This window comes from Euprymna scolopes, chromosome 23, assembly GCF_053919585.1.
Source record: "Euprymna scolopes isolate OS-2025 chromosome 23, ASM5391958v1, whole genome shotgun sequence".
In the NCBI taxonomy this organism is placed as follows: domain Eukaryota; kingdom Metazoa; phylum Mollusca; class Cephalopoda; order Sepiida; family Sepiolidae; genus Euprymna; species Euprymna scolopes.
In genome coordinates this window covers 68,117,414-68,130,315 of record NC_136504.1, presented here as the reverse complement: position 1 = coordinate 68,130,315, position 12,902 = coordinate 68,117,414, and the positions used below count along the sequence as shown (strand labels likewise).

Sequence of the window (12,902 nt, the reverse complement as noted above, 5' to 3'; positions counted from 1 at the left end):
CTGGGTTCGATATATCTTGCCGAACAAGAGATAATAGGGAGACTCTTTCGAAACCAGAAAAATGTAAAATAGACAAACGAGCAGGGTATGACAGCAATGAAAACACGAACACAAATGGTAAAGTTTCAATCAATTTTATTACAAAAACAGACTATGGTAGGAGGAGGAATGAGATTTAATAAAAAAAAAACAAATTATGAAGATGTGGGAGGGGTATCTTACTGTAATATCTAAAAATGCTGATGAAAAATATATCAATAGATAACAACAGAAAACAAAATTGCAAAATAAAGTAATCACCAATTCATCACTCGAGAGAGATATATATAGAGAGGACTTACAGTTTTTGCTTTTTTTTTTTTCATTTCGAGCGGTTGATTGAAAAAAAAATATCTTCAACGTCTGTCTCTATGCTGGTCCATAACTCAAATGTTGATTTGTAAGGTTCACTGTGTTCTCTCGTATTTGCTTTGTTAACATTCTCTCCTTCAATGGTATCACGTCATTTTCCTTCCTCTTTCGCTGTCCAGATGAGAGTTTTCCACATCCGCTCAGCGCAGCGGCTTGGCCGAGAGTGTCCACAAGAATATCTCTTTTTTTCTCTTCCCCCCCTCTCTCTCTCTCTCTCTTCTTCGTCGTACTTTGCCTGTCACTCTCCTTCTTTCTTTGTTCACTTTTGTCGCTTGGCACTCGGAACTAAAAGCGGCCAGAAAGTGTGTTGACTGAATGATCTCGCCAACTCGCTGACTCATCCTTAAGGGGTGGAGGTGGTGCTGGTATCTGTTGAACTCTCTCCTCCTCTCTCTTTCTCCAACAATCTCTCTTTCTCTCGTTTCGGTAATAATTAAAACAAAACAAAAAAACCGATACACCCTTTGTCGGCTTAAAATTAAAAGTTGAAATTTTCTTCTTAAAACACATAATCTAATTTAAGGATTATGTGACTATATATTGTTATACACAGGCCGGTTTCTGTCTCCTAAAAGACAAAACATCTCCATAATATAAAACTGCATTATTGCATTCATTTTAAAATGAAACAATTTGGCATTCATTTGAATTCTGATAAGTTCAAAACCAACAAAGCTTTTTGACTAGAAACAAAGTGTAGCATATGCTTTGATGCTACACTTAGTCTATTCTGTCCCCTGTCAGTGGAAATATCTTTTTAAGTTGCTCCTCCCTTTGCTCCGATAGTATAACCAAGATAACAAAACTTTCCGACAACCTCAATAGCTTCACCATCCAGATATATTATATCCACATCTGAGTTTTCATCCATCTTCACTATCTTACATTTTTTGTATACAAATTGGTTATCATCTCTCAACCTACCATTAATTCCACTGCACTTCTTGTGTACCCAATGCTTATTCAAGTACCACAAAAACTTGAATGGTACCTACTTCTTTTTCCCCAAACAATGCCTGAGAAGTTTCCTTTTTCTGGGGGTTTCCAACACTATAATCACTGATCATCAGTTTGTCATGGTAACACTCACTCTCAAACTTTTACTTTCTATAACATTTCCCCAATTCTTCAACTGAATAAGAAAACCTATCGTTTCACAGGCAAGTATCAGCATACAGCATTCTTTCTAGTGCACAGTAAAATATGTACACATTTCTAAGAAAACACTTACATTCGCCTCTATATCACTGCTTTCATTTAATTTGCATATTTTGTGATGAAAAGGCGATTTCAAACTTATTTGCAACAGACTGACTGACGTATAGATGAAGGGAAGGATTTAATAAACTTATTTTTATTATGTATCAGTTTAAGGCTAAAATTAGATGCGATATACAATGACCACCAAAACTTTTACTCTTGTAATTGTTAATAAAATTCCAAATCCTTTCTGCAATCTAACTATATTTGGTACAAATCAATTTCAATCTATGCCTGACTTGTCTATGAAGTTCCTGTCATGAATCTCCAACAGTCTTTGTTTTATCACAATCCTTTCGTCCTAATTTGGGTTGTTATGGTTTTAGGAATAATCTTGGAATTGTTTTGTTAACATTATCTGTGAGATAACCTCACAGATAAAAAATATGGTGAGGTTATGGTCTAATGACTGTGAAACACACCTCCTACTGAAAAGGCGATCATCAAAGTTACCCTCTAATATCATCGAACAGCACTAAAACAAATACTGTTCGTTATTCTTGATTGAAATTTAGTGGACAAGTCAGGGATAGATTGAACTTTATTTGTACCAAATATGGTTAGATTTTAGAAATGATTGTGAATTTTATTGACGATTGCATGGGTGGCATTTTGAGAGGGTCACTGTGTACTTGTGTATATTTGTTTCTTTGCAACTGATTTCATCTAGTCCGAGATGAAAACGCCATTTCAAAGTTAAACGTGACATGCTAATCTATAAAATAACAGGAAGGGCTTCTTCAAAAGATGCATGGCCAGATATAAGAATTTGTTTTGTTCATTTTTTTATTTTTTTTCTTCTAGTGGAATTTAACCGGAATAAATCTGCTCTGAAGAACTGCAATTGTTTTCAAAGTTGTTCTCATATCAAATATACCACAAGGACATCAACAGCATATTACAAACAAAGTGGACTGAAGTGAGTACGTTTTGCAATTCACTGATGCTTTGTGTAAATCAATGAATGAAGCATTAATGATTCATGAATTATTAAAATTTAGAACGAAACGTGTTTCTCTTTTAATATATGTTTCAAATATATTTTTAAATATTGCATAACTAAGGGAGATAATTCCATATATACCCTCAGCAGCAGTTGATGCAAAATATTATATTAAAAAAATGAGAATTGTTTGTAGTCGCTTAATCTATATTCCCATAATTTCTTTTTGTTTGTGTGTGTGTGTGTGTGTGTGTGTGTGTGTGTGTGTGTGTGTGTGTGTGTGTGTGTGTGTGTGTGTGTGTGTGTGTGTGTGTGTGTTGATATTCATATTAAAAACTCTTTTTTCTATTTATTTAGTTATTTATTTGCTTCCCCACTGAGCAAATTAGGCACAAGACCGTTTTTTAATGTGGAGAGTGAGGGGAGGGGGACCAGTTCTCCCAAGAGGGAACTGGATAGTAACAATTGGTATGAAGGGTTTCCCCTACTATTCTTCCCTCAGACTGCTATCCTGTAGAATTCCTTCCCTGTTTTCTGCTTCAAGAGCAATGGTCTGATATGTGGGGGCAACCCCACATATGGTCTTTGATTGCAGTATCTGCCTGAACAGATATTATACTTTGATAACAGAAAAAAGGATCTTGGCTCGAAGGCCAAGAAGAAAAAATGCGAACCTTTTTTCTGTTTATTTAAAAAGAAAAATACAACTTTGGTATATATGGATCGTGGAATTGCATTCATCTACAGAAGATCTAGCTAATTTGCATATTTTTTTAAACATTCACTTTAATTCATTCCCTATTAGTTTTTTTTCAGTTATCTTATGGGATGATCATCTTTAGTTAACTATTACGTGTAATTATATTCATGCAGATATTCAACATAATTTATACTTGCATAATATATAAAAAGGTTATAGGAAACACAAACCTCTTTCTATATATATTTATGTATGTGTGTATATATATTTGTTTAAAAAATTTTGCCTTCGAAACTCCTCTGTCAGTTTTTGGTCTACAGACATGAAACTTAATATATAGGGCATTTGAACTGATGTGAAACTTTATATTTGGGTTTTAGCTAAGGAAAATCGCTGCAAAAATGTGAAAATTAATCAAATGAAATTCGCCAGGTGACGGTCGAACAATGGCATTACGAATATGCATGTGTAACATAATAGCTATTGGTTCATGTTTTAATTTTTAGCCTTGCAGCAAACATGTCTTCATAACTCAGGCATTAACGTCAAAGGAAAAAGTAAATTGTGAGCTAAACGTTTTGGTTTCGATTCTCAGTGGTGGCAATTTTTTAAATCATTACTATATATTTGGTCCAATATAATATAATAATAAATACGAAATTTCCATTAATCAAAATATCACATTAACGACTGGACAATGCTGGGCGGCTTGCTAGTAGTGAATAAATGACAGCAATAAACTGTCATTGGAACGGAGCTAATTTTTATGAGTATGACTTTTTTTTTTTACTCTTATTCATCCCAAACAAGGGATATATTACTGGGGGATAAGAGACTACTTTTTAGGACCATGTCTAAATGTAAGGAGTTGAATAGAAAGATGCTTGTTCACATTTCATTTAAACTTCTGCATGTTATTATGGTCAGGGAAGCAGAAAACAGGGAAGGAATTCTACAGGATAGCAGTCTGAGGGAAGAATAGAAGGCTTTCCGGCATCTAGGGATCTCAATAGTGAAGTAGTGGTTGTTGACGCTTGTCAAGTTAGTTGTAGGTATGTACATGAAGTGGGCACAAGTGCTATAAGTTCACCATAGCACATTCATTAAAGTACTTGTTAAACAGGTACAGAGATGCAACATTGCAGCGATGAGACAAGAGCTTGGTTAATAGTTCAGATTTGTATGAAGGGTTTCCCCTATTAGATTGGAGACTCTTTTATAACCCTTTTTTGTCTAAAAGGGTGAGACCAGCTCAGATGTGGTAACAATGCTCCATGCATGGGCGAATAGTGGTTTTGTAAAGATACAGGATACTCTCAGGCATAAACAACTTTCAAACATGGTACAAGAAGACCACCTTCTTTACAGCAACTTGGACAATGTTCTCAATGAATTTGTTCCAATTCATATTGCCTGTGAATGTTAAGCTGAAGAAAGAGTTTGAACGATGAACTCTGATGTCGGATGTTATTAGTCATGGCAATCAGTGGTTGAGAATCTTCTTGTAATTTTTAAAGGAAAGAAGCTTAGTCTTAGTAGCATTAAATATTATCCTCCATTTACGAGCCATTCCACTAACGACTGAACATTGTCTTTTAAGGTTTCTGTGATTAATTTGGATATGTGCACATTTTTCCCCCCTTCATATCGATTATAAATATCTAAATAGTTCATTGTTTCAAGAGATACATATATTTTTATGTGATATAAAAAATATTTTTTTATGGAACTTGTATTGTAGTATATATATATATATATATATATATATATATATATATATATATATATATATATATATCATACTTTGAGGTAATTGCATCAAATTCAGGATAATTGCGCCAACTGAAAAAAAGTGCTCTTTATATGCGTGGTTGCCAAAAGAGCACTTTTAGCTAGTTGGCGCAATTATCCCAGACTTGGCACAATTACCCCAAAGTATGGTATATATATATATATATATATATATATAGGGCCCAAGCAAAGCCGGGCGGAAATGCTAGTATATATATACTAGCAGTTCCGCCCGGCTTTGCCCAGGCCCTATGTACTGTTCATAACTTTATGTGCATATGTATATATTAAAAAGTGTGAATATGTAAAGTAATGCCTTTCTGTATAATAGTCTTCCTTAACTACCATAGAGAACAGACAAACAGATATTTTCACTTTTATATATATATATATATATATATATATATATATATATATAGATAGATAGATAGATAGATTGGATGCAATATATAGTAATGATTAAAAAGTATTTAAAAAAAAAGACTCATGCACCACCACCGAGAATCAAAACCAAAACGTCCAGCTCACGATTTATTTTGCCTCTGCCGTGAATGACTGGGCTATGAAAACATGTTTACTGCAAGGCTAAAAATTAAAACATGAACCAATACATACTACGTTAAGCATTCGACCATCACTTGGAAAATTTAATTTTTTTAAATTTTCACACTTTTGCACCGATTTTTCCGTGCTAAACCCCAAATGTAAAGTTTTGCATGGATTCAAATGCCTTATATATAAAGTTTCCTGTCTGTAGACCAAAAACTCAAGGGGAGATTGGTAGGCAAAATTTGTTAAACAAAAATATATACGTATACATAAATATATATGGAAACAATTTTGTATTTACTATAAACTTTTTACGCAAATATTATGCAAGTATAAATCATGTAGAATATCTGCATGAATATAATTACACGTAATAGTTAACTAAAGATGATTATCCCATTAGGAAACCGAACCAACTATTAGGGATTTAATTAAAATGAATGTTTAAAAGAATATGCAAATTAGCTAGATCTTTTGCTAGTGAATGCAATTCCACAACCCATATATAAGAAAATTGTATTTTCTTTTTAAATAAATAGAAAAGAGGGTTTTTAATACGGATATCAATACACACAAAAGAAAAACGAATTTATAGGAGTATAGAAGATATATATATATAACCCTAAATCTCTGGCCTTGATGGAGTGGAGACTAAAACTTGCTGCTATGGTTTCAAATGATTGGAAATAACAGCAAGGGGAGACTTGATTCCAAATATTTCTCATATGTTATATCTCCCCTCTTTTAGCCATACGATTATGAATATCTCTAGAATCAAATAATCTTTAGAGACTGTGAAATTTACTTCATGTATGAAAACCAAAGAGAGGAGATATAACATATGAGAAATATTTGGAATCATGTCTTCCCTTGCTGTTATTTCAGATCATTTGAAATCATAGCAACAAGTTTTAGTCTCCCCTCTATCAAAGCCAGAGGTTTGGGGGGGAAATATCAGATATCATGTAACTCATATGCAAAACTAGGAAAACAAATGACTATGATTAAAACATTTTATGGCTCCAAAAAGTTCCAAAAATATGGATTATGGAGGATCCTCTTCATGTGCGACCTTAAGGGCAAAGGTCACATAGCTCTCTACACAATTCAGACGAAACCACATGCTAATTTGCAGGCTTTTTGAAGGTTGTAATACTATTCTATAGTTAAAATTTTATGACAATTGGTAAAAAAGGACCTATATTTTCAAACCAATAAAATATGCCCAAATTTGTATATATAGTGTTGTGGCAGGCCAGCTTCAGTTTTACTGCTTTGGGGTGAATTTTGCTTTGGGTTTTTTTGTTTTTTTTTTTTTTTTGTTTTTTGTAATACCTTTAACATATGTATGTACATGTCATTGTTTCCAGATTATAAATTATTCGATCAGGAGATCCTATTTATTAAAAAGGAGGATAGAAGGGGATAACATACAACAAATATTAAATAATTAATATATAGATACAATAATTTAATGTTATCACCTTCTATCATCCTTCTTTTTAATAAATAGGATCTCCCAATCACCAAAGATGCAATATGAAAAGAAAAAAAATAAATAAAATAAAATTTTTAAAAGATGATGTCACTTTTAGGCTGGACATAAAACTAAAATATACCTTCTTGGTCTTCTGACTATGATCCAAGGGTAGTATCTGTTCTATCTAAGGATGGTATAATGATATCATGAGGTTTCCGTTTATGCTGAGCGTCCATACAATGCAAATATGTCACAGACTCCTATAAGGATATTAGAGATAAGCCATAATAACCAGATATATCCTGACACTGCATTAACCAGATTACTTCAATAAATACTTTTACAGTTTTAACAAAAGGGCTACAATAATATCGCAGGGTCTCCATTCACGCTGAACGTCCACAGAATGCCCAGCAGCAATTTCCACAGATCCTGCTAATAAATAAAGATTGGCCGGAGATAGATTAGTGTAGAAATCAATTTCTAAATGCCGTCCAAGAAATGCCAGAATGTAAAATAGATATCAAACAGATGATGATGATGACGACGACGACTTTGGAAAGGACAGAAAAAAAATATTTGGACCAATAATTGATGTTTTCTCAAAATTCTAAATGCATCTCTTAGAGGATCTTTTGGCAGATGTTGCTCCCTTGGAAAAGCCACCTTACAGATGACATGAATATGAAGCACACAGTTTTTATGGTGTCATTCAAGAGGCATGTGAACGACAGTTTGATTCTGGCAATCAGTTTGTCCTTTGTGTTGCAAACGGCATGCTTGGTGTCTTTCTCAACTACACCCCACACATGGGTTGCAATTAGCTGAATTAGGAGGCCAGATATTGGGAAACCTTAGAAGTTCTCAAACAGCCACTTCCACATTTTCCCAAGGTGTGAAATGGAGCTGGGTCCTAATGCCACACATACGGTTTTCCCATACCCTTTCCACCTGACAACAGTGAAAAGCAACTCAATATATCTGAAATGATTCTGAGTTCTTTTTCAAAGATGTGAACTGAATTTTGCTGGAAACGTACCCAAAGAAGTTTTAAAGAATTTGGTTTTCATGGTTTTAGACTAACTAACTATTGTTTTATGCGCTGTGTAACTCGTCCTAGCAGAAGTTTTTCTTGTCTGACAAGAAGAGTATGTTTGGTTTAACCTTGTTAAGGCATATCTTGATTTTCATAAGGCAATTCTATTTTGCCTTGCCAGTGAGCACTTCCCCCTTGAAACTCTTATATGAGAATAAGAAAAGATCTTCATTTGGTGCTTTCTTCATAGTCACCATTCCAATTTCATTTCTCTCGTCAAGGTTTGTATTGATTTGCACGGATCTTGTTGCATTTTTTTTTTATCGTTTTTTGTCAGAACGCTTGCTATGATTCTGCTAACCATTACTTCCACATATTTAAAGAGCAATGATCTAAAAATCCGAATTTTTTTTAATCTGTTGCAAATTATAATGCAGGTAAATCTCTTCAAATATTATAATATTTTCCAGCCGTCCATTGACTCTAGCTCTCAAACCAACTAATAAAACATAGAAACAGCCATCTGTTGCACTTTACTGATATTAAATACATCAAATGTTTCAGAAAGAAAAAAATATAAATAAAATTATCACATGTAGCCCAATCAGCTTGTACACACAAATACAATTATTCTCACATAAAGTTTGTTGATAACAAACATAAAATAAGAGTAAAAAACATGTAAGCTGGTATTTAATAATATACACAAAGGGATAAAATCACAGACCTAATTGCTAAGGAAAGAATAGATTAATTTCCCAATGCAATAAAGACACGCATTGCTAGGACTGAAGCTAGAGAATACGCTCCTTGGGTGTAAAAAATGAAGATATTTCCAGAGTTCACAAATATTTTCCTGGAATTTTTTAGTATAAAAGTTTGTTTGTGTTTCTTTTTTTTAAGTGTGTGTGTGTGGGGGGGGACTTATGAGTATAAAAAATGCCTTCTCTTTTTTTTTCTTTTAAAGCCCAACAGATTTTGAAGTTCGGATCTATTATGAAAGTTTTGTCTTAAAAGAAGTATCAGAAGTGCCAAAATATGAAAGAGATGCAATCCTAGGTGAGTGAAATGCATTTGACATGTCATGTGCAAATAGATACATCCTCCAGATGTAAAATATTAATATTCTGTGAATGCATAGAAAAGGAATATCTAGAATCCTTATTCTAATTGTGATCAAAATCCATTACATGATTTTCATTCAAGAAATGTCTGAGTAATAATCTTAAGAAAAAATTGAAATTTAGGAAATCTTGCTTTATTGTTGTCGGTGCAAATCATATTTGAATTTTCAAATGGGACGATGTGTCTATATTATGCCCACTAAAACCCTCAAAATATTCCAATGAACAGAAATTTAGCAAATATCTATTAATTGATCTCTAATACCTATTGCTAAATTTCACAAAAAAATGGAGGCATCTAAATTTTCAAGAGATTTGCAATCCATTTTCTGTCTAGCACAAAACTAAAGTAAACTAAATATAGCCCACATTAACCATCTTGTGCTTAGCTACTGTGTTTATTAGTTTACAAGCATATAAATATATACACATACCTAACTTTATATAGAAAGAGATATAAAAAAATTATTAATAATTTCTTAATAAATATCATTCTTAATATCCATAGAAATATGTTTGATGTTTATTAACAATCATCAGTGTGGCTATATAGAATCGTTTTGCATGTCGCATGACTCAAACCTCTGACCACAGTCACAATCTAATCGTATGAATGAATGGTTCAAAACGGCAAACTGAAGCACATGTTCCCATGCGCAAATTTTATAGCAAGGCCCACTCTCCCCAATGGTTTACTTCTACTTGTGCAACTGCCATAGCGCAAAGGCAGTATGCGTACCGCAAATTTAGCCAACATAAGTCCAGTTCAAACAGACAGAAGTATATAAATGTAAGAAAGAAATAGCTACAGAATTTACTGAAACCAAAAAACACTTTGAAGCACAGAAATTAGAAACTCGTGACTTCTGGAAAATCTACAACAGTGTAATAAATAATGGGCAATCAACAATTCCCTCACTAACCAACAATCACGAGGTTGTTTGCTCTGTAACTGAGAAGGCTAACATACTTGCCAGACGGTTTGCCTCCAACTCCACACTGGACCCTGCTAACCACCCCCTCCCTGACTTTCCTTTGTACACAGACGCCACACTAGACGATCTGAAAATCACCTCTTCTCAGGTACACTGCAAAAGCATGTGCACCTGATCTCATCCCGGCTGTGCTATTAAAAAAGTATTCCTGCTGGAAAACTGCTTCTGTAGTACCAGTTGTCAAGAATTCTGGCGAAAGAACTGACCCAGTAAACTATCGCTCCATTAGCCTCCTCCCACTTTTTGCTAAAATATTTAAGACCATAATTAACCAAGCTCTAGTCCATCACCTTACAGATGCTAAACTTCTGACTGACCAACAATATAGATTTAGGCAAGCCTGTTCCACAGCAGACATTCTAACTGTAATCTCAGAACGTATATACCATTCACTGGACAAAACAGAGGAAGGTAGAGCAGTAGCTCTAGATATATCTAAGGCTTTTGACAGGGTATGGCATGAAGGTCTTCCAGGAAAATCAGATCATACGGGAGAATACATAACATAATTAAATCCTTCTTAGATAAGAGAAAAATCCAGGTTGTCCTTGACGGTCGTACATCGAAATAATATGATATAAATGCAGGAGTGCCTCACGGGTCTGGTCTATCCTTGGACCTCTATTATTCCTAATATTCATAAATGATCTCCCTGACAAAATTGTCTGTGAGATGGATATTTATGCTAATGACACCACGCTCTATAACAGACATGACAAGAAAACAGATAAACACATATCTAAAGAAATGGCAGAAACACTAGAGGATGACATCCAATCTGTAGTGGAATGTGGACAAAAATGGATGGTCACATTCAATGCTGCCAAGACTAAACTTGTTTCCTTCAATAATTACAAGAAACCTTCTCTACCACCAATAGCAATCGGCAATGACTCTTTATCTGAAAGTACATCTTTTAAACTCCTTGGCCTAACGTTCACAGGAAACATGAGCTGGAACAATTACATTGAGAGTATTGCCAGGACCGCTGCAAAGAAGGTAGGTCCTCTCTACCGTGCTAGAAAGCTACTAACGCCTGAAAGTATCCTATACCTTTATAAGGCCACCATTCGCCCATGTATGGAATATTGTTGTCATATTTGGGCTGGTGAATCTGCCACTAGTCTTTCGCTCCTAGACAAGGTTCAAAAGAGAGTCGCCAATCTGATAGGTCCTGAACTGTCATCTAAGCTTCAGCCTCTGTCCCATCGATGAAATCTTGCATCCCTCTGCCTGTTCTACAAGTACTTAACGGTGAATGTTCTGACGAACTGCAAGCACTTGTGCCCCCTCAATGTAAATACCCCCGACAAACCCGACAAGCAGCTAAATCCCACCCCTTCAGAGTAGCGATCCCTAGATGTAAGAGAGCCTTCTATTCCAGTAGTTTCTTCCCCAGAACCGCTAGACTTTGGAATTCCCTTCCAGGTCCCTGCTTCCCCAACTGTACTGACATGCAGAAGTTCAAGTGTAACGTGAACCGACATCTTGCTGCCCAACTCCCTACACAGTACCCCTGATGCTTATGTTCCTGATTGTAGCCCCCTACATCAAAGTGGCAATGTGTCTTGTTTGGGGTGAAAATGTAATAAAAAAACAACATTTTTCCACACTTAGAACAACCAAAACCTAGAACAAACTGTCTGCATCAGTTGTTGACTCCCGAGATATCGCACCCTTTAAAACTTTACTGATTTTCACCAAAACTATGTCTGATGCCCCTCTCCATACACGTGCACACATGTACATTCATTTTCGATGAGTTGCAGAGCGCTTTAGCACTCCATACAACAAGTGCATCATCATTATTATGATTATTACTAGTTTATAAATACTCTTTAGCATTGCTAGAGTATCTGAGTATGTCAATTTCCATCTTTAATCTAACTTCTACCACATCATAGTATGAAGAAAAAATGTTTATGAAATTTGATGGAAAAAATTATTTATTTAGTATTTGCATTAGAGAGTAAGTAACCATGATGAATGTATTGATTTTATTGACATTAAAAAAATTTGCTTTAAACTAATGTCAAATGCCTTTATCTCTATTTTATTTTTGCAGATTAACAAAAAAAGTTTAATAATTTTAAAATAAATATTTATGTAATGTGTTTTTTTATATTATTCTGTTATGTTAATTTATTTAAATTTATAAAACACATATCCAGATTTAAAAATCTTTTAGACTAAGTGAAATTCAAACTCTTGTATTGACATTGTAAAAACTACTGCTTTAGTAATGTGTACTCTGCCTATTCCTCTTTTGTTAACTAGTCATATTCCATTAAGATCATTAGTTTAATAGCATATAGGAAAATTATTATTATTATCATTATCATATTGTTGTTGTTTATTAAAGGGTAATAACTCCTGCTGGTTCCTGTACAATAAAAAAGAAGGATGATTTACAGACATAGGATTAATTGAATTAAATAAAGCTGTACAATTGAATTATTTTCTTTCTCTGTTTTTACAGGTCAATTTGGAGGTCAGATGGGTCTCTTTCTTGGTGCCAGCCTCATTACCATCTTTGAAGTAGTGGAACTGATCTTAACTTTTATATTGAACAAGTGTTATCAACTGTCAAATCATATTTATAAATCCTCATAA

The 12,902-nt window shown here is 34.2% G+C and overlaps 1 protein-coding gene across 1 annotated transcript in view; it reads left to right on the top strand.

The window, feature by feature from the left end:
* Positions 1 to 12,902, top strand: part of LOC145245626 (acid-sensing ion channel 2-like) — a 40,849-nt gene extending 27,947 nt beyond the window's left edge. The window contains exons 5-7 of the mRNA XM_080107193.1: positions 2,476 to 2,590; positions 9,138 to 9,229; positions 12,769 to 12,902. Of these exons, the coding sequence (XP_079963319.1) occupies positions 2,476 to 2,590; positions 9,138 to 9,229; positions 12,769 to 12,902 (341 nt within the window). The remainder of the gene's footprint in view (positions 1 to 2,475; positions 2,591 to 9,137; positions 9,230 to 12,768) is intronic.